This window comes from Rousettus aegyptiacus, unplaced genomic scaffold (genome assembly GCF_014176215.1).
Source record: "Rousettus aegyptiacus isolate mRouAeg1 unplaced genomic scaffold, mRouAeg1.p scaffold_m13_p_1, whole genome shotgun sequence".
NCBI lineage: Eukaryota > Metazoa > Chordata > Mammalia > Chiroptera > Pteropodidae > Rousettus > Rousettus aegyptiacus.
In genome coordinates, this window is record NW_023416284.1 from 106,084,737 (window position 1) to 106,106,008 (window position 21,272).

The following is a 21,272-nucleotide window of genomic DNA, read 5'->3' on the forward strand; positions in this document are numbered from 1 at the left end:
TAATATTTCTTGGACTATTTCACTAGAGTCTAATTTTAAAGCATGCTTCGAGTAGAGAAGAACAGAAATTTTCTGACTCAGACCTTTTCCATCCCATGGATACGAATGTTTTTAATGGATCATACACTATGCCTCCTCTCAACACGTGTGTGCGTGTGTGCGTGCACGTGCGCGCGCGCGTGTGTGTGCGCGCACACACACACACACACACACACCTGTACGTAGCCTGAGTCTAGGTTCAGGCTTCTAATTTCTTTCAGTTTCTTAGCCTGGTGTTAATGGCAGCTACTTTTAATGGGATGGGTTAAAGTAGTCTTCGAAATGCTTTTAGACTAATGCTGAGTAGTGGATCAGTTGAGACTGCACAGGTCACTTTCAGGACTTTAAAATGGTCATGATGTTTTCATAAGGGTAGGATCTCAGGCTTTCGGTAAAATATCAAAGCACTTATCGATCCTTTTTGCTGCATCCCTTCCCTGTGGGCCCCTTATTACCTATTTGATTGCCTCACAGCCTAAATGTGGGTGATCTAAAGATTTGACATCTTCTAAAGATTTGGCCGTTCCAGATTAATGATTAATCTGGCTTCATCGGTTCTTAATAATGCCTTTCTTCTCATGCTTCTAGCTATGGTCACCTCTAGGCAAGGCTATTCTTGACAGCAAAGACAAATGGAGAACAAAATGCATCTTATGAGCCCTCACTGAGTCTGGGAAGCAAAATCTCTACTTAGTTAAGGCTGAAAGCCAATGCAAAAGAACAAATCTTGGCCTGAATATGACTTATAGCTTTGACTAGGCTACAGCTAGACTCAGTCAGACTTCCACAGCCTTGCTAATCTGGTAAGAAATCCCATTTTTTAACTGTTACCAGATGAAGCCTGAGAAGACAATGTATTGCTGATCTCAGGGCTAACCACATAGAAGAGAATTATTTGTCCACTAGAAATTCTAATATCTGTCATAGTTAGCATCAAGCCTTATAAACAGGAAATAGTTTCTCATATATAACAATGCAGTGACTTCTATGCCAAGATAAGGAGGTAGAAGATCTACATGGTATCTGTCAACTGACAGAATTTCTGAGGATATTGGGGGCCAGATTCTAATGAGCTTGCACTCCCAAGAGGGCTTCTAGGACTGTTCCACCTGTAGTGTGTATCGATGAATTTATATCTCTAATTTCTCTAACTCTTGCTCTTTCTCTGTGCCTGTGGGAACTTCTAATGGTAGCCTTAGCTGGTTAAAGAAAATTGAATTATGTGCAAATATAAAAATGCAAATGAGAGTCATAGATATTTCTGGGCCTTTTGCTTCTGACTCGGACCTAAAAAAGGGAAAATATGGAGATGTAAGCAAACTGGCTAGAATGTTCTACTTTCCAGTGTGACTTCAGTCATGTTAGTAGTGATAAATTGGTAAGCAATATATTACCTCATTCTTAAAACTGCTGTCTTTTCTTTTCAAATATTCTTAGATTTGTTGGATCTTAATTCAAATATATCATGAAACTGTGATTTAAATACTAAAAGTTGTAAACTCATCATTGCCCATTTGAAGAGAAATATTACAACAAATAAACATCACAGCAAGGGCTTTCCAGCTACTTTATCTTCATGGAGCATCTTCTTATACTAAAAAAAAAAAAAGTTATAGATATGTTTCCTTTTCTATTATATAATATATAAGACATGTAACATGCATGTACAAAGCATTTATGCTCATAAACATGTATATGTATAAGGCATACAACATGTGTGTGTATTTAAAACCTATCACATATCCATATAGCACATATGTGCATGCACACATATTTGTGATGCAAACATGCACACGTGTAAAATATGTATAACAGGCATGGCACATAACATGTTTGTATGTAACACATATGTATTTATGCATTATAAGGTATGCGTATGTGGCATGCATGTGTAAACATACATGTAGCATGTTTATGTGAGTAGGTAAGCATATAACATAAATAATACCATATACATACGTATACCTATATAGCATATCTCTATAACATCTAACATATATATCTATACTATAAACTTTTTATATATAAAATGTATTAAATATGTAACATAAAATAAAATTTTTCAGAATATAAATGTAACACACATATATAACAATTTATAAAATATTCATATACTATATAAATAATGTTATAAATATGTTCCTCTAAATTAAAAATTTATAAATATATAATATAACTTCATATGTAATTTAAGTATTTAATAATATATTCTTTTATAAAGGAGAAATAGTAAGAAAGCAATTGATAATAAAGTAATATATATTTCGATTTGGAAAATTTGGGACATGACTATACTAGAAGTTGTGATGATGAATTAGTTTTTTTTATACACCTAAAATGACTACCTCTGGATTAAGAGCTGTAAAAAGATCAGAAGCCATTCCAGTCAAACTACAGAGGAAAATGAAAGAACAGAGGTGGAAGCAAACACTAGTCTAAAAACTAGCATTAGGCTACATAATGATAGACTAGGTTTATTAGCATATTATGAGAGGAAGAGGGAAATAACCATAACTGACGTAAGGATAACATGTCAAACGTATTACCAGACCTTTGCATGTGTGAATGTCCAGTGTGATACAAGAAGTCCTGAGGGTACAGGGCAGCTTTTCATTGTGTCTGGCTGTCCACGCACTGCAGCACATTAATAACCCCAGGTCTCATCTACTACATTTCAATTACTCATTCAGTCATTGGAGGAACTAAAATTATCCTTGAAAATTTTCAAAGCACACTCACGGGCTAGACTTCTCTCATGGAGAGCCACTACTACAGGGAAAGATTAAACATTCTTTTATCAAGATCTTCACTCTCTAATTAATGGATTTGAATAAGCAGTATTGTAATATTTAAAATTTGTTTTGAGATTCATATTTTTTTTTCTCTCCACATTTAAAGCAATTTTACAGGTTTCCATATGTCAGGGCTTCTTCAGCTTTCATTTCATACATGTAATAATGTAGATGGGTCTAAAACACTTGGTACATTTAGTGCACACCAGCAGTCTAAAAATCTGTGAATGGTGCAACATGTTAACTGTACCATTGTGAAAACCTCAGCAATGAAGACATGGCCACAGTGGTGTATACAGATCTTCTCTCAAAGAAAGCAGCCTCAGTAATTAATATCCTTGGAGTGTTCAGTCTCATTGCTAATGAAGTTCATTATGGCCTGGTGAACATTTGTACATATGGAAATTACATTTAAAATGTATGAAGGGATAACTTTCAAGGGAAAGAATTCACCAAAGCATACATAATCCATAATCTCAAAGATGTCAAGAAAGAGCAGTCTTTTCATTTTGTTTCATGATTTTGGGGTGAAATTCAGAGAATACGATATATGATTCAAAGACTTTTTCTTAAGATCCATTTGCTTTTTTTCAAAGTCATTTATCAGATGTTACTAAAGCCTCCAAAAATGAGGTTTAGGGTGACCATCTTGATAAAATGTATCTTTATGATAACTGGCTAAATAACAAAAATAGAAATAAATATTTTGTAGCTGGCACTTCTATATCCAACCTGGGTGACAAGTTACATTCAAATGTTTTAAGAAGACAAAGGTATGATTTGTATTTTGTTCTGAACAATATATTAAATATTCACAATGTCATATATCAAAAGAGAAAACTCATGGTCAGAACCATTGCATGTCATATCTACTCGTGGATTATTTTATGTGACAATGTATGAGGAGATGCTGGTCTTCTCTTTGACAATGTTTCTTTAATAATAACAGCAAGCATTTATTGAGCACTCTTCTAAGTACTTCACCTATACTAACTCATTTAATCTTCACAACAATCTTCTGTGGTACTTTCTATTATTATTTCCAAGTTATATGTGAGAAACAAAGGCACAGAGTGGTTTAGTAACTTGCCCAATATTATGCATTTATGAATGACAGGGCTAATTTGAATCCACGTAGTCTAGTTACAGAGTCTTCTCTTTTAACTAATATGCCCTTCCATCTCCTTAACTCATTCTGTCCTCTCCTTGAATTTATCAAATACGTTTTAAGAATTAAAGAGAAAGAATTTGGCGATTGGCCAATCTGGTGTTGATATCTGATCGTTAAAAGATAACTATGAATTTTCAAGAGTCTTTCCATCAAAGAATTTTAAACTTCCTCAATAGCATTAATTTTTTAAACATCAGCTGATTGCCCAACGTCTGAAATGTCTACCTTGCATAATGGCAGAGAAACTGATTTTAATGCTTCCCAAGAAAACTAAGCCTAATTGGAGCAATATCTTTGTGCTAAAGGCTAAAGAAAATATGTTTTTTTTGGGGGGGTCACCAGATTTGCTCTTCCATTTGCATCAATCATCATCCTACTTATTTTTCTGCCTCCCAAAGATATTAGAAACCATGAGCACAGTTCCCTAAATCTATCCCTTTTTATGCCTTCTGTCTTTCCCCATGTAACCAGCATTAATTATGGGTAGATTTCACAAGATATTTTCCAAACAGCCTGGCAAGTTGGACACACTGGGCTTTTCCTCACTCAACCCAGCTCCTCCCCTCCTTTACCGCCTGCTTCCCTCATGATGGAACACACCACACCCCTCATCTTTTTGATTGCTTGTGCTTTTCCCTTTCATTACTGCTAAAAACTCTGAATGGGCCTCTTGTGTGAAAGGAAAGACAATGATCTTCATTTGATGGGATTATTTACAATAGGAAAAGCAGCTTTAAAAAGAGAAAGCAAGAGCGACAGTTATAGCAAGAGGCCCGTCTGTGAAGCCATTCTTTCATTAGGAGTCTGGCACCCTCCGTACCTTTTCCTGGCTACCTGCCAACCTCTCCTCCACTTGAGAATGGCCCTTGAGTTTTGTTACAGTTTCTGTCTGAGGCCGCAGCAGCCCAGCTCTGTGGTGTGACTCATTTCCGCAATGAGAATGCTCCGGTGCATTAACAGCTCTGTCTTCTTTGATCAAGTGACACCAGGGCATCCGTTCCCATGGTCAACATTTTCAGATGATTAGTCTTTTCCTGGGCACACCCTCCTGGAGAACAGAACGCTAGATGTAGAAGAGGCAGCTGAGCTTGGTACTATAGGCAGAATGTGTGCTAGACATGGAGGAAAAGGGTAAGTTAGGCCCAGAGCCTACCCTTGCCCAGGCAGGGCTCTTGTGAGAATCTGAAAACCCTGGGCCAATGGACTTAAAAAGAAAAAATGCCGCCTCTCACTGGATACAGTCCTCTAGCTCCACATTAGGGTCCACACTCTACACGAATGCAGGGCTGTATGGTTCAGCTTGAGTAGGCCATGACACTTCTGTCAGCGATTTGAACTCAACCCAAGATGGTGGACTGGCAGGGGACAAGGTATCCACAGCCAGACTGCATTGAGAGTTTGAAGCTTGGATTTTCTTTGCCATGCAAGTCTGTTATCATGGGCAAGGTATTTAAATGCTCCATGTCTTGGTTTCCTTATCTGTGAAATGGTTATGCAACAATAGCATCTAATCAGAGGTCACTTGAAGGATTAAGTGAGAAAATTCATAGGAAACGTGAAACAGTGCCCAGCACAAAGAAAGCTTTCACTAAATGTTGGCTATTACTATTTATGTATAGCAGAGTACTAAGTTAACTTAGATCTTAGCAAAACAGAAAGTAGTTAATGTGGCCTCTAGGATGGCAAGACTCACCCTGCTGTACATTTTAATCCCAAGAATTCTCCCCATTGTTGAGTAAAAAACTATAATGATAATACAACTGACTTTTATTGTCCATTTATTGTACTTCAGCCCTTGTGTTAAGTTCTTTGCATATATATGATTGAATCATCCCACAGTCTCTCAAAAAAAGATTCTTCTTTTAACCTCAGTTTTCAGATAAAGAGCCCAGTGCTCACAGAAGCTAAGCAAGCTGTCTAAGTTCTAAAAGTAAATAAATAAATCAGGTGGCATTTAGAGAAACCTTTATCCCAGGACCCCACTATCCTCCCTATTTCTGAAATCTTCTTAAATTTACATGTATTCATTGCCTTAATCTTTTTTTCTTTCTTCTTTTCATGTCTTAAAAATATATCTTTCATGTCCTTGCTAACTCCTTTCTAGAAGCAGAGACCATGACATGGACACTTGAGAGACTGTACAAATAGGTTAATACAATTGCCTTACTTACAAGTGAAATGGAAGTGGTAAACTTATAAATAAAAATATTCTGTTCACAGTAGTATAAGTTAAAAATAAGACGTAATGTATTGTCCTTCTCAAGGGGCAAGTTAGTGGAGGACAAAGGACTCAGTCTCATCCTCTCAAATGCCATTGAAACATGTAAAGATGGGATGGCTCTAGTGGTCCTTCTGCTTTCCTCAAAATTAAAGCATTATCAGTCACAGCCAGTTTTGTCCTGTGTACTAGCTTTTGTTTCAAGTAATTTATTGTTGTTGTTATTATTATTATTATTATTATATTTTTAATGTAGATGGCTTTGCTAATTGACTAATTTTTTTCTTATCCTTCTGAACTATTGTTTCATTTGTCTCCTCCTCATTTTATTTATCCAATTTCTTTAAATTACACTGTCTGTTACTTGGCCTCAGGGAGCACTGGCTATTAAAACTACACTAATAATTTTAATTTACTTAAAATGATGTAAGAACAACACAACTGCTAAGAAATACAGGGCCACCAAATTGGCTCTAAAGAAGGAGACATTCAACAAAGCAAGGCGACTAAGACTGTGAACCCTCAAATTCAGAAGGATTTACTGAGGAAAAGATGTTCTCATGAGGAAGCCCACGTGGACACCATTAGAATGCAGCTATGCTTCTACTTCAGCACACATTATAGCAGAAAATTTAGGTTTTCAGAAGAAATCTTTGGGCGTGGTGGGTGCCATGAGGTGTAATTACTCACTTTGTAGAAGTTTTTGCCATCGAAGAAGCCTTCAGCATGTTGAAAATTTGATTCAAAGAACTATTTATATGCGATTATTCAAGCATGTATTTTTGGCATAGCATGAGATGCATCTCTACTTATTCATATCACCGACCAACCCTATTGTAACATTAGATCTAATGGTTTAAAAGAAAAAAAGAAAGCAAACATGGTTGGATGGCATTTATTTTAGAAAAGTAGGTTATACATAGGCTCTTGAGAAGCAGTGGAAAAGACAATTGACTTGCAAATGGTATTAGGTGTTGTCATAGCTTCAGTTTTCTCTTCTAAAAACATGAGAACACCTCTTTCCAGCCAACACCGAGCCATGGGCATTTCTCACGACAACTGGCACAAATGCTGCGAGAGCAGGGGCAAGAGAAAGCCCTACCATAAGAAACAAAAATATGAGCTGGGACGCCCTGTTGCCAATACTAAGTTTGGCTCCCATCACATACACACAGTCTGGGTCCGGGGAGGCAACAAGAAGTATCGTGCCTTGAGGCTGGATGTAGGGAACTTCTCCTGGTGCTCCGAGTGTTGTACGTGCAAAACAAGGATTATCGATGTTGTCTATGGTGCATCCAACAATGAACTGGTCTGCACCAAGACCATAGTGAAGAACTGCATTGTGCTCACTGTCAGCACACGGTACCGACAGTGGTACGAATCCCACTATGCACTGCCCCTGGGCCGAAAGAAGGGGGCCAAATCGACTCTTGAAGAGGAAGAGATTTTAAACAAAAAATGATCAAAGAAAATTCGTAAGAAATACAATGAAAGGAAGAAGAATGCCCAAATCGGCAGTCGTCTAGAGGAGCAGTTCCAACAGGGCAAGTTTCTTGCATGCATCTCTTGGAGATCAAGCCAGTGTGGTGGAGCAGATGGCTATGTGCTACAGGACAAGGAGCTAGAGTTCTTTCCGAGGAAAATCAAGGCCAGGAAAGGCAAATAAACCCTCCTCTTGTCTTAGCTCCTGTAATAAAAGTGTTTAGTATGTCCTGGAAAAGCAAAACAATACAAAACATGAGAACACTAATACCTGCTTACTCTAGCTGTGTAAATAGAGAGAGATGATGCATGAGAGAGCATTTTGAGACATATGCATGATGTAGTCATGAGGAATTACAAGACAATGCTTCAGGGAAAGCCTTATAATATGTTTTTGTGTCAGCTTCCAGAAAGTGAAGTCCAGTGAAGTAATCACAATCCACAAGTAATCCTAACCATGAGGTGATGGCAGCTGTTTACTCATTTAAATTAGGCCAGAGAAAAGTATAGCCATACAATGTATTGGAAATCTTAGAGTCCAACTCTCTTATTTTACAGGAAAAAAACCTGAAATCCAGAGAAAAGTAGTTACTTGCCAAAGGTCACTATCTAATTATAGGCAGAGACAATACTAGAACTTATGTTTTTCAATGATTCACCATGTGGTTTCCTCCTGCATGTAACTCACTGTTTAGTAGTGTGAAGATCACACTCCCCAGAACTTCCTTCTGATTTCATTTTAGACAGGACTTATCTGACCTCCTGTGGAGGGAGTTGTATATTCTTGTGCAGTGCCACTTGAATAGAGTAGTAATGATTTTATTCAAAATAATGACTCCACTGCATGTCAGGCTAGTAAATAACAGGTAACTAATCAAAAGTAACCAAGTACTTCACAGAAGATAACCAATATCATAGAAATGCAATATTTTAAGATTTAGATTTTAGTCCTGAATTTGCTAAAATCTTTTGGTCTCAGCCATGGCGGAAAAGACCCACATTCTCCTTCCTAATACCCTGTAGTACTTAGAGCACCTCTATTGGATCATACATTATCTCCATGAGGGTAGCAATTGAGAGTTATCAATTATTATATCTAGTAATCAACACAGTGCCTGAGTATCTAATAGTTGCTAAATAAAAGTCTGAGGGAAAAAAAGAAAAATGAATGAACAGACTTAGGAGCTATGGTCTTTTGGTTCGGAATTGAAATGGGTATAAGACTTGGAAAGGTCATGGTGAACCCGACAGAGGTCTGGATTAGATTAAATTATGGGCTAAACTGGACTGAGGCTGGGGGATTGATCATACTTGAAAAAAATGGAAAGATGGAATAGGGAAGCACAATCAGGCATGATCAAGTACAGACACTGAGAAATGTTATTTACTGGAGGATGAGTACAAGAGATTTCATCAACTCTTCTCCTAACTTTTAATTTGTGTGAAAATTTCCATAATAAAACATTATAAAAAGAGAGTTGTTTTGTTTTATTTTTGAGCAATTAGGTTTATGAAAAGGTGTTAGAACTAGATGAACAAAATATGCTAAATTTGGGGATTGGGTTTGTGCTGTGGCAGCACCAGAGAGAGCTCCTTCTTTAAAAGCTAGTCATGGAGACATGTTGATGTTTAGAAGGTTAGCTGATGTCTCCTTTGCTGACTCATGATAATGCGGTCTTCATTGGTTTTAGGGGCTCATACATTACCTTGTTAGGGTCAGTTCTGTTCAACTCTGGTACTTTTGCCTTACCCTCCATCCATACCATCAGGTGTGACAGCAGTAACACCTGTGGGCAGTAACACCTGTGGGCAGGATGAGGCCTCAAGGTTGGAAGTTTGGCTACTCCTGAGTAGAATGAGAAATTTTGCTTCTTCCTACAGGATCTTCTTCAATAGATTCTTCCCCACGAGGGTCCTTCATAGGGTCTTGAGAACTGAGTTCTTACTTGCAGCCTTGATAATAAGTGGCTACCTCACTTAAGGAAGGCAGCACTGCCTCTGTAGTCTCCAACTTATCATTTCAAAAATAAGATATCCAAAAGTGATCTGAAATTCCAAAGACACGTCTGCAGAGCTAATCAATATTTTCAATGTAACTTTAGTTCTGAGTTGATTATAGCTTGGTTTCCTTTATCCAAGTTGAATCTACATCTTATGGTCTCTTAAAATTACCTAGCCATTAATATGTTAATTAAATGAGTATAGAATAACCCTACTACACATTGTATCCTCCCATTTACTAGATACATAAAAAAACAAATTAGACAAACATCTTACCCTTTGGGAATGTTCAGTCTAGTAAGGGAAATGAAAAAAAAAATCATATGAATATTTAAAATATGAGGCAGGATATGATACATGAAAAGAATGAGGGACAGATGAAAGGTTTGGGAGTTTAGAAAAAAATAAAATATTTCTCTTACGTGTCAAGTAAGAAAAAAATGGACATGAAATCTATTCGGAGCTCTTTTTGTCTGGCTCACCTAAGAACTGGCTTTCACAAATGACTATCAAAAGTCTATAATAAGTTAAGGAGAGTGATTTGATGGTCTACACCAAGCCTGAATATGTACTAATGACTTTCCTCCTATTTCCCATAAACTCAAAGTGACAAAGTTGTGTGAATGACCTATTGTGTAAGGTTACTTGCTACAGCTTGAATTTTATGGGACTTGGCATTAGATTACAGAGTAAGCCATACAGCAGAGAAGCAGTGAAATGTGGTACATGTGTCCTGGCCTCTAATAGACATGCACTGATGGAAGTTGTAGGCATTTGGAGGGAGAAGAGGGTATTTGTGCTCTTTCTGGAAGTGAAAGGATCAGTGCTAGATTCAGTATGATACTTCTGTAATACACATTAAAACCTTGACGACTGTGGTATTTAAAAAACTTGATACTAGCCTCATCCTTTCAATGAAGATACATACATGTAGAAAAATAAGGTGGATTTATTAATCAACCACAGCCACTTCATAGGAAATCTTGGACCAGAAAGCACAATGCTTGATTTTTCAAGCCACTACAAAGTCACGATTTTTACTATTAATGAGTTTTGTCTTTCCGTTAACTTAATTCATCCATCATTCCCACTACCATCTGACCAAAATCTTTCAGACCTTGCAGAAAACCTTGTTCTACAATTATTGATCAATCCACATTGTAAAATGTCTGGCAATCCTTGCAAGCATTGTGGCAGAGCTAAATCTTATTTTCCTTTTTCCCATCTGAAAAGTTTTAGTTACAGGGGTGTTTCAAAGAGTTTCATAATAGGACTATAACAAGATGATGAATGGTTATGCTGAACTGAAGGTTTCTTAGGTGCAATTTCAAATTGCTTTCTGTATATAGTGAACAAAGTAAGACTAACTAGCTTATTAGCAGCCTACTTCTGTTTTCATCTTCTTTAAAATAGTGGGAAAATCTCATGTTATCAATGTTTTGAAAGCATTTTATATATATACATTTAATTTCTCAAAACATAGCATCTGTCTCTTTTGTTAAAATTAAAACATTTTTGCCCATATCTAAGTTCCATGCATTGGAGATGGATTTTATATCCAATGTCTATATATTTATAAAAGAAAACCCCCAAAACACACCCAAATGATATAATTTCATAAATGTAGATGTATCCAAATAAATATTAAAAAAAAAAAGGATTTACAATTATTAAAATACATGGAAAGAAAGTCTCTTTTGTCAAAGATAGAATTCTATAGAGTGTACCTGGTACCTACTGTCTGTACCTGCATCCCACAGACTGATCAAGAAAAATGTAAATAACAAGAGGACTAATGGGTGTGTCAGAAAAGGAGTATAAAAAAGGTCTAATTTCATGCTTATCTTCTAAATAACTCCAGTTTCAATTTCTTTTCTTAACGTATTAGACAATGATGACATTTCTAGAAAAGTACGTGTAATTGACCCTGAACTAATAAAATTGGTGTGTGTAAAAGAAATAGGCCAGTGTATTTGTAAGCCTTTTGACATTATCTACCACTATCCCAATTCCTATTGTTTTTTTCCTTTCATTTTGCTGTAATTTCATTTTATCTAACTCAATAAGTACTTACTGAGTATGTACTATGTGTCAGGCACTGGACTTGGCAATAGGATTCTAGAAGTTAATAAGACAACACCCATGACATCAAAGAGAACTCATAGCTGTATGAGGTGATAGAACTGACCTCACTATACTGCAGTTAATAACACAAGACTTAATTCAGAAAGTGTTGGCAAAGGGGAACTGGGGCTGGTGGATAGAGTAAGTCTTTCCAAATGAGCAGATATATGAAATAAGTGTTCAGAGATGAAAGGTACTGAACTGGAGCAATAAAGGAGAAAACACATTCCAAAAAGGCATAAAGTGGAGAGAGAATGTAGGTTTCTAAGGGGAGTATAAGTACTACAGTGAGACTGTGATGTAGATTTTAAGGCAACAGGCGTCAAATGATGAAGAGATTGGAATACGGGATCCAAAAATAAATAGAAAAAATGTGTGTAAGGTAGTGAATGCTACTTTTCCTTCATCCTGTCTTCTCTCTTTAACCCCTCAAGCCTTAGTTTCCTTAAGACCATCTTGGACTGGACAAAGAGAAGGGCAGAAAAATATTTTATTTTGTATCATTTTGTTTCAGGTAGCATAATAGAAACAGAAAGCTGCAGGCTATAAGAGAGACCTCTGCCAAGTTGGCAACAATAGGAGTCTACATAACTGACAGATTAGAGTTGTGAAGGTAAATTAGGGAATATGACCCTCTTCCTTCTAAATTATATCTTACATGAATAGTCATAGGTAAATTAAACATCAGGTTTGTTTAATTTTGAAGGATATTTAGGTCATTTCTAATTATAGTCAATTGGAAAGAAAACGAGCATGTTCAATCTTCATTTATTCATTAAACAAATAGGCACTGATTGTTGTTACGTACCAGACTCTGTTCCAAGTTCTGGGGTATGGAAGTAAGCAATACAGGAAAAGTAATTACTCCATGGGGCTTATAGTTGTGGGCTCCAGAGACTGATACCTACAACTAAACAAATAGAATAGATGGACAAGGTAGTTTCAGATAGTAAGGACATAATGGCGATCAATTAAAGATGGTTGTCAAGCAGTGCCCTTTTTGAAGAGATGTTTCCATAGAAACTTGAATGAAGTGAATGAATGAAGATCTGAGAGTAGAGTTTTCCAGAAATAGGTGGTAGAAATTGACAAGCCCGTAATGTAGAAATGAGCTCAGACTGTTGGAAGAAAATCAAGACAGTAAGCATGTCTAGAAAAAAGTGAGCAAGGGAAAAAGTGGTAGGAAATGAGGCCAGGGAAGCTGCAATGGAGCAAACCACATAAAGCTTTGCAGGCCATGGTAAGAGATGTGGATTTTATTCTCAGTATAATAGAAGCATTGGTTGGTTTCAAGTGGAGGGACGACATGATTTCATTTGCATTTTCCCTTTGCCATAATATTTGTGGCCACATTCATGTGTATAAAATTTACAGCCACCATGAAAGATCTACAGACTGTACTTAGCATGTTCAAAACAGAAACAATACCTCTGTGAGAGTCTCCCAAGATGACTACTATCACTCCCATTCCTCTGTAAACACCCATGCTGCTGCATTGCAGGAGACAGAGCCCTATTTTCCCTTCCCTTGATTTTAGGCTAAATTTAGCAACTTGCTTGACCAATACAGTAAGGTAGAAGTGATTATCTGGGACCTCAAATGTCAGGTCATTATATTTCTTAGTTTTCATCTGGATATTTTGGAATGTTTCTTTTTGGAGTAGTCCCTCTAAAATCTTACCATACAACATGAAAACTTAGCTATGTGGGGTGGTCATGTGTAGGGCACCTCAGTTGACAGCTCCAGCTGAGTTCTCATCAGCCATGAGGGAGCAATCCTGGAAGCCCAGTGAAGACTTGAGATGACTACAGTCCCAGCCAATATCCAACTACAATTTCATGAGAGTCCCTAAGCAAGAATCTCTCAGGTGAATGCAGTCAATTTACAGAACTGTGGGTGATAACAAATTGTTGTTTCAAGCCACTAAGTTTTGGGTGGTTTAAAATGTAGCAGTAGTTGACCAGAATGGTCTCTTTTGCCAAAAAGTTCACTATACATTTCAACCAATTTCCTGATGCCAAATTTGGTACAGAGAATCACTGGTCCCTCACTCCATGGCTTTTCCCTACCTTTCAGAGGTTTCTTCTTCCCTTCCTTACCTTTCCCTTCTTCTCACACCCTTCTCTTCTCTCTCTATCTTTCCCCTTTCTTCCACCTGCACTCAAAGAAGAAGAAGAAGAAGAAGAAGAAGAAGAAGAAGAAGAAGAAGAAGAAGAAGAAGAAGAAGAAGAAGAAGAAGAAGCAGCAGCAGCAGCAGCAGGTGCGGTTCTCTCATGTACACTTGACTCAAATTCAAAAATCATCCAGCCATACAGTTCTGGATGTTCCAGAGCTGAGTTCAATGATCTCTCACAGGAGCTATGAAGAATGTTTGATTAAGCATTTTCTTCTATGACTCTCACTATCGACATCTCCCCTCTCTTCTTTTTGCAGTTTCAGGCATCTTCATTTTAGTATTTTATTGTTTATCAAGCAAATGAGGTTCATCTTAGCAGCAGGCAGTTGATGACTGCTCTCTTAGTTCGCCATGATTCTATAGATACGTACATTGCATCTGGGTTAGTTAGATATTCATCATTATAAACCATAAGACTGTTTATTGATTAATTGATCACGATAGAGTAAAGGTTCTTCCTCTTAACATGTCAAGATGACTCAAGTCTGATTATCACATTTGCTATGTACATATTAATTTTGGCAATAATATATACTTAATATTGGTACATAACTTACTACTTAAGTATCTGGTAACAAAAACTGGTTCTTAAATCACATTCTGAATGAACATAAGTCAATTAATTTATAGATAAGTAGGGCTATTAATGTAACTCTTTCCATGTCCATAATCATGGATGAAGACAGGGTATGTAGGACAGAACAATAATAAGGCAAAATTCCTGATTTCATGTAACATTAATATCTTTTGAGAGAAAGGGGAGAACAATAGAGCGGATATCCTGTGGAACCATCATGGCCATCAATTCTGGGAGGTAAAAGGCTGAAGCCCGTCTTAAACTATAGAAAACATTTTGACTTGGAGTTGTAATGACTTAGTTTAAGTAAACAATTAGCGCCAGTAGTCTGTTGGCTCGGCAACCAATATGGAAGTGAGTCCTAATAAATTATTTTCTATGATCTTTCAAATCTTATACAAAATAACTCCTCATTGTCTGAGTTCTTTTTTAAGTCTCTAAATAGCTATCAATTAACTTTCTATTTCCTGTTATAAAATGTGAACATTATGAGTCTTGAGTCACCCGTGGACTCAAGGGGAAAATCACTTAGGTCATATGACCTCCTTTACATGGGGCATAAATGTAGCCTTTATATATTACTAATCTTAACCACAATGGCACTAATCATATTCTGATACCAAGTTAAATTGAAGAATTAGAAGAGTTCTTTTTATTTTAAGTCTTTGGAAATCTGGATACAACACAGAAATTACCCAGAGGAAGTCTTTCAAGGGTTGGGTTTTGGCAGAACCAAGTCTACAGAAGGGGCCTTCTGTGCTTGGTATCATTCTGGTGTTGTTTCATATGCCATTCTTGGAAAATATTGAAGTTTCTTTTGAATTATTTTTCCTAATGATGAAAAACAGCTGAGATTAATGAGTGTTGTAAATTTAAATATCATCACGGCATTAGTCATGAATATCTCAATAGTAAAAAAGCATATTACCATTACCATTTAAAATGATCAACAAAGCTGCTCAAGCTATATTTTTTTACTGGACAGATTTATCAATTTGAGGTTGGCTCCCATCATTGTGGCTTGTTGATCCATTTTATTTGGCTGCAAGATACACCAACATATTTTGTTTTGAATAACTGCTACTATTTACAAAGTGATCTATTTCAGAAGGAGGTGGCCAGAGGGAGAAGTGAGAAAATAGTTAACCTAATTACAATATAATGTTTTTTTTTCTTTCTAGTAATTTATACAGGATGTCTTCAAATGTCTTTTTACAAAGAAAATGAGGGCTTTTTCTTTATCAGGACAAAGTAAAAGAGAATGCCAATTGATTTCAAATGAAATTATTTGTGTTAGCTCTCATTATTGATGTTTGAATGAATAATATTTCTATTCATACATAAATGGTGCAAGTCTGATATCTGTTAAGACTATTTTGGTCAGACCATCTCAGTTTTATGGAGAAGGATGGGTGATGGGAGTTGCTCTGTCGGCCATTTCCTAACCTTCTTTTCCCTACCTCTCTGTTAGCATCTTCTCAGAATGCTACAGAACTTCTGCTGTGATGCTTTCCCTGATAGGCTGAGATTTTTTGCTATTGACCTCCCTGAGTCCCTGTGGTATAGCTCTAATGCTTTGTTCATCTGATATTATTTACACATCTTTCTCTAATGCCATATGATATCTCTGACCAAAAAAGAAGAAGAAGATGATGATGACTATGGCTTCCCCAATATGGAGATTACATTTTAAGCTTCATTATAATCCATGGATTTAACACCTAGTACCTGAAGCATGTAGACAATAATACTGGCTGGTGAAAAGCCAAAGGGCTGTTGCTAAACGTACACCATTTCATAGGAACTAGGGTTCTCCTCCAAACATTATGGCTACACTGGGCAAATATTAAAGTTTCTCTCTTTTCAAACCAATAATTGACTTTGTTCTCTTATCTGTGGTGGTTAACTGGGTCCACGAGATTAAGAGTTTGGGTGCCCTATGAGGGCCTAAGAGTTTCCCAAAAGGATGAAACTTATTCCTCCCTAAAGTTAGGGGAATAGAATAGTCCCAAACAGATAAGTAATAATTATAGTTCTTTGATTACACACACACACACACACACACACACACATACACACACACACACACACACGTCCATGTAAACCATGCATGATTACTAAAATAAGGAATGATGTAATAATTTGTTCTTTAGTGTGTTACAGATTGGGTGAAATGTTTCTTAAAAATGCAGATTCTGATTTATCCGGTCTTGGGTGGAGCATTTTATACAGATGTTCCAGGTAATTCTGATGTTGGTGTTTACAGATTGTATTTAGAAGAGACACTGTTATAGATGTAGAGCTCATTTTCTTAGGAACCAGTCTTCATATCGTTTTTGTATATGCCTCTTTGTTGTTGTTGTTGTTGTTGTTTTTTTTTTTTTTTTTTATCTCTCTTCCATTTAGAATATAACATCATCAGGACAAATGCCTAGCACTTTATTTTCTCTTTTACTCCATTCTCCATTGCACTGAATTCAGTGCTGTGCCCTCAGTTTATATGAGGCTGGGAAAAAATGTGGAATTTTAGATGGCTAACAAGACACAGAGGACTTCAGTTTTCTAAGGGTTTGTGTGAACGTTTCTGGTTTTTAATATCTGCACATAATGACAGTGTACATAAAAGCAAGTCCTTGGGAGTCAACTCACATTTGTGCCTATCTTCATCAAATGCCTCTACTTCAGTAAATTCCTGGGGTTGTTGATCCAACATCATTCCACTGGCATCTGCTTTGCTGTCCTGCTTAAAGGCCATCAGTAGCACTACCTGCCTCTAGGAATAAGTCTAAACCCTGATACTGACTTATGGGCTTCTCATGAGCTGGCTCTTGCCTTCTTTTCCAGCCTAGTCTATATCATCTGCCTCAGATACATGATTCTCCAGCTGATGTGACTTCTTGGAGTTTTCCTTAATATTATAATAGGCTCTTTTGAAGTTTCCACATACGTGTTACCTCCTGCCTAGAAGGCCTTCACAACTTTGGCTTCCTGGTCAAGACCTACTCTGTCTCCGATGTTCACTTCAGTAACCACCTCCAATGGGAAGCCTACAGTGAATAAGCTGATTAGTCTGATGTGCTGAATTTCTTTATTTTTATATGCTCCTCAAACTGTCATTAAAAAAATCTAGCACTAGCTAATCTCAAGTGTATTAACTCATTTAATCATGTTAACATTTAATCATTTAACAACCCTATGTGATGGTTTCCCATTTTATAGTTGAGAGAATGAAGGCATTGAGAGGTGAGCCAACCTAGCAAAAATCACACAACTAGTAACTAAGAGTTAAGATGCAAGCTGATATATCCTATCTCTAGCTCCATGCTCTTAATCTTTATTCCAAAGCTAAATGGTTCATTCATGTACCTTTGCCACTAAATTAGGAATTCCATGAATACAAACTGCTTCTTGGTTTTCTTTGGATTTCATTTTACTGGCAAACTGTCTATTCCACAATAGATGTTCAATTAATATGTGCTTGGATAAGTCCTTTAATGAGATCACGTGCCTTTGACCTTGACAAGGATTACAAGAGCAGCAGAAGCCACAAGAAAAGACCTAATCAAATTGTCCAACCAGAGTCCATTAAGACCACCCAGTTATAGCCAATAAGAGTTACACAGAGACTTTTTATTTTAACATTAAGCCAGACATTAGTAAAATGCAATAAAATGCAACAGTAATTTATTTGCAGTTACCTTCTAGAGATAGAGATGTGAGTTAAGGATGATTTGTTCTTTCAGTCTTCTATAGCTATTTCTGGATTTCTTTGTGGCAAGGGACATTAGTTTCACCTCATGTGGTATGGGACAGTGATGGGCCCAGTGATCAAAGTACCAATGGTGCTTTGTGCTCAGAGGCCTCTGACTATCTCTCCTTTCTGTCAATGTTCCCAGATAGCGCAGACCAGCTCAACTGTAGAACAATTGGATCTCTGAGCTTTCAGCATGTGCTGAATCTTGAAAGCATCTTGTTAGTCATTCCAGTAACTGACTAATTTCAACCTTATTCAAGCACATACTCTGCTTTTGGGTCAGACAGACCTAGGTTTAAAGTGCTGCTTTACTGTTTACCATAAATGACTTTGTACAGTATGCTTGCCTTCTCTAAGCTGTAGTTTTCTCATCTCTAAAATACATTAGGTATCCACCTAATGAATGATTAAATGACAAAATATGTATCAAGCATTGCTGGATAAGGTAACATATCTAATTAAGCTGGTTCCAGGAAACAAATTCAGGTCATCTGATCCCAAAGCCTGAATTCACAGCCATTAGTTTCTCAACAACATGTTCATTCAACTTGCTCAACTATCTCCCTTCCTTAACTCTTCTACTTCTTCAATCTCTGTCCTTTACTTTTGAAATTCATGAAAATGTAATCTGCCTTTATTGCTTTTTATTATAGGCCATTTTTTATACCACAATACAATGGACTCTGCCTTCTGTCACTGCCACACCATAGCAATCACTCTCTAGATGATGAGTAGTCAATCACTATTTACGATGTTGATAGTTCACATATCAGCAACTACTCTACTAATGTGCAACATTCTAACTTTGGATTTCTTGCTCATCTAAGATTGCTGAGTGGCTTGGGGTTAGCAGGCTGGCTCTGCTCCATATATTCATTTAGAACCCCAAGCTGAGGGAAGCTTTCTTTCATCATTTGGGGCTTCCACTTGGAGTCATTTTCATTTGATTAGCCAAGAGAAAGAACATGGAAGAGTGCCAGAGAAGGGTTCTATGAATTAGGTCCCAAAGTGACATGTATCACTTCCACTCCACATTCCATTGTTAAAACATATAGACTAATTATAAGGCCAGATAAAAGAGAAGAAAATGGACTTTCCTGAGCAACTAGAAACTCTTTGCCACAACATTGAAGAAAGACACAATTATCATTAACTCTAAATTTCTCTAATATCAGAGTAGTGTACCTTTCCCACCTTTTCTGTACTTTCCATCCACACTGTCACTATCAGACTATTTAGTCTCTCTAATTACTCCAAATCACTTTCTTTCACATAAAAACCCTTTAAGGCAAAGCACATTATCCCCTCTTTCACTAAATCTTCTCTCATCCTTTCTCTCCAAAGGAAGAAGCCAAAGTTAGATAGCAAACTTTTTCTACTTTAGATCATCTAAGATCAAATCATATAAGGTTAGTGTAGGAAAAGGCCCAGTAAAACTTAGCCCAAAGTTTTATTTGTATGGAAGAAGAAGGAAAGGACTAGAGAGGTAGATGAATCTCCCAGGGCAGAACCATGACTAGAAGCAAAGTCTATTGAATTCCATTCCTATTTCTTTCCAACACCTCTTGTTATCTCCTTTTGATGTAGGGCCAGCACCATGGGGCAGTTTTATTCATCAATATTTTTCATAATTTCCCCAATTATCCTAAAATGTTATTAAAACAGCAAAATTTTATGACATAAAAATAATGACAATAAAATCTTTCTTGTATAGACTGACAGATTTAAATATATATATTATATATATATTATATATATATAATATATATATATATTAGTTCTGCTTTATGATCTTGTAAGTTGAAAATCACTTGTTTTATCTGGTGATTGCTCAAATTTCAGTGAGATATATATATCTTATTCTTGGCAATTAAGTCTAGTGATAATTGTTTTTGTGCATTAGTCATAATCACTTTTTAAGCAGCTAAGCCTATTACTGTTACAGAGTGAGTTTCAGATGCCCTGAAGATTTGAGTAATTTTGGGTAATGCAGCTGTGTGTGGTAAAAAGATTTTACAATGCCCATAAAATGTTACCTCATGACATGTTCAGCAGTGTAAGAAGAATCTGTAGGAAAAATATAACAATTTCAGTGTATTTCATTAAATACCAGATACCATTTACATTGTGCAATTTTTAAACAAGAGCCAACCTCTGAGTTCTAGAAGGTTTGCAAATTGCATGGCATTTGGAGTCTTGAAATGGGTGGAAGGGTCTTGGAAATGTTTTTATGGAAACAGATTCAAAACCCTGGAACAGAAACAACAAACAAACAGAAAACATTACCCATGAGGAAATTGCATCTGATCTACTTTGATCTTAGCTGTGTTTAAGAGTGTTAGTGCTCTTCCTACATCTCTGCATCACAAAAGATCAGAAGGTCTAACTTATAGCATATAGTTTGCCTGAGAATACAGTTTCCCATAAAAATAGAGTAAGAAGAGAAAAAATAAACCACAGTAGGTTGTACAATATTTCTTTTTGCTATTTTAGAATCATCGATCTTGGCTTCAGTTATCTTCCTTGTGGTTATTGTTATCACAGGTATGATAGATATAATTATTAAATCAATCATTTATTAATTCAAACAATTTGTACTTACTTATTTAGCGCCAATATATGCCAGGCAAATGGATAGAAGCCCAAGATAGAAGATGGCTATGAGAAAATGGGACACATTTTTAAAAATGATTTTTGCCCTCTAAGGGATCATGGTGTTGTAGCTTGAAGTTTTGGCTTCCCACCCAAATTTGAGGCCCAACTGATCATTTTTACTTGGCTGTTCTATAATCTTCAACTCAACCTCCTTAAATCTAAATTCGTCATTTTTCTCTAAACAAACTTTTATCCTTTACTAAAGGAAATTATTTTATCTTATCACAACAAAGCATCATACAAGTGTTTGCTTTCCATTAGAATCATTCTCTACAGTGGTAAT

General features: G+C 36.5%; 1 protein-coding gene across 1 annotated transcript; it reads left to right on the top strand.

The window, feature by feature from the left end:
- The first annotated feature begins 7,259 nt into the window (after positions 1-7,259).
- Positions 7,260-7,886, top strand: LOC107512109 (40S ribosomal protein S8-like). The gene is given in 1 exon segment (XM_036223590.1): positions 7,260-7,886. A coding segment is annotated over 1 exon segment (627 nt).
- The last annotated feature ends 13,386 nt before the right edge of the window (positions 7,887-21,272 follow it).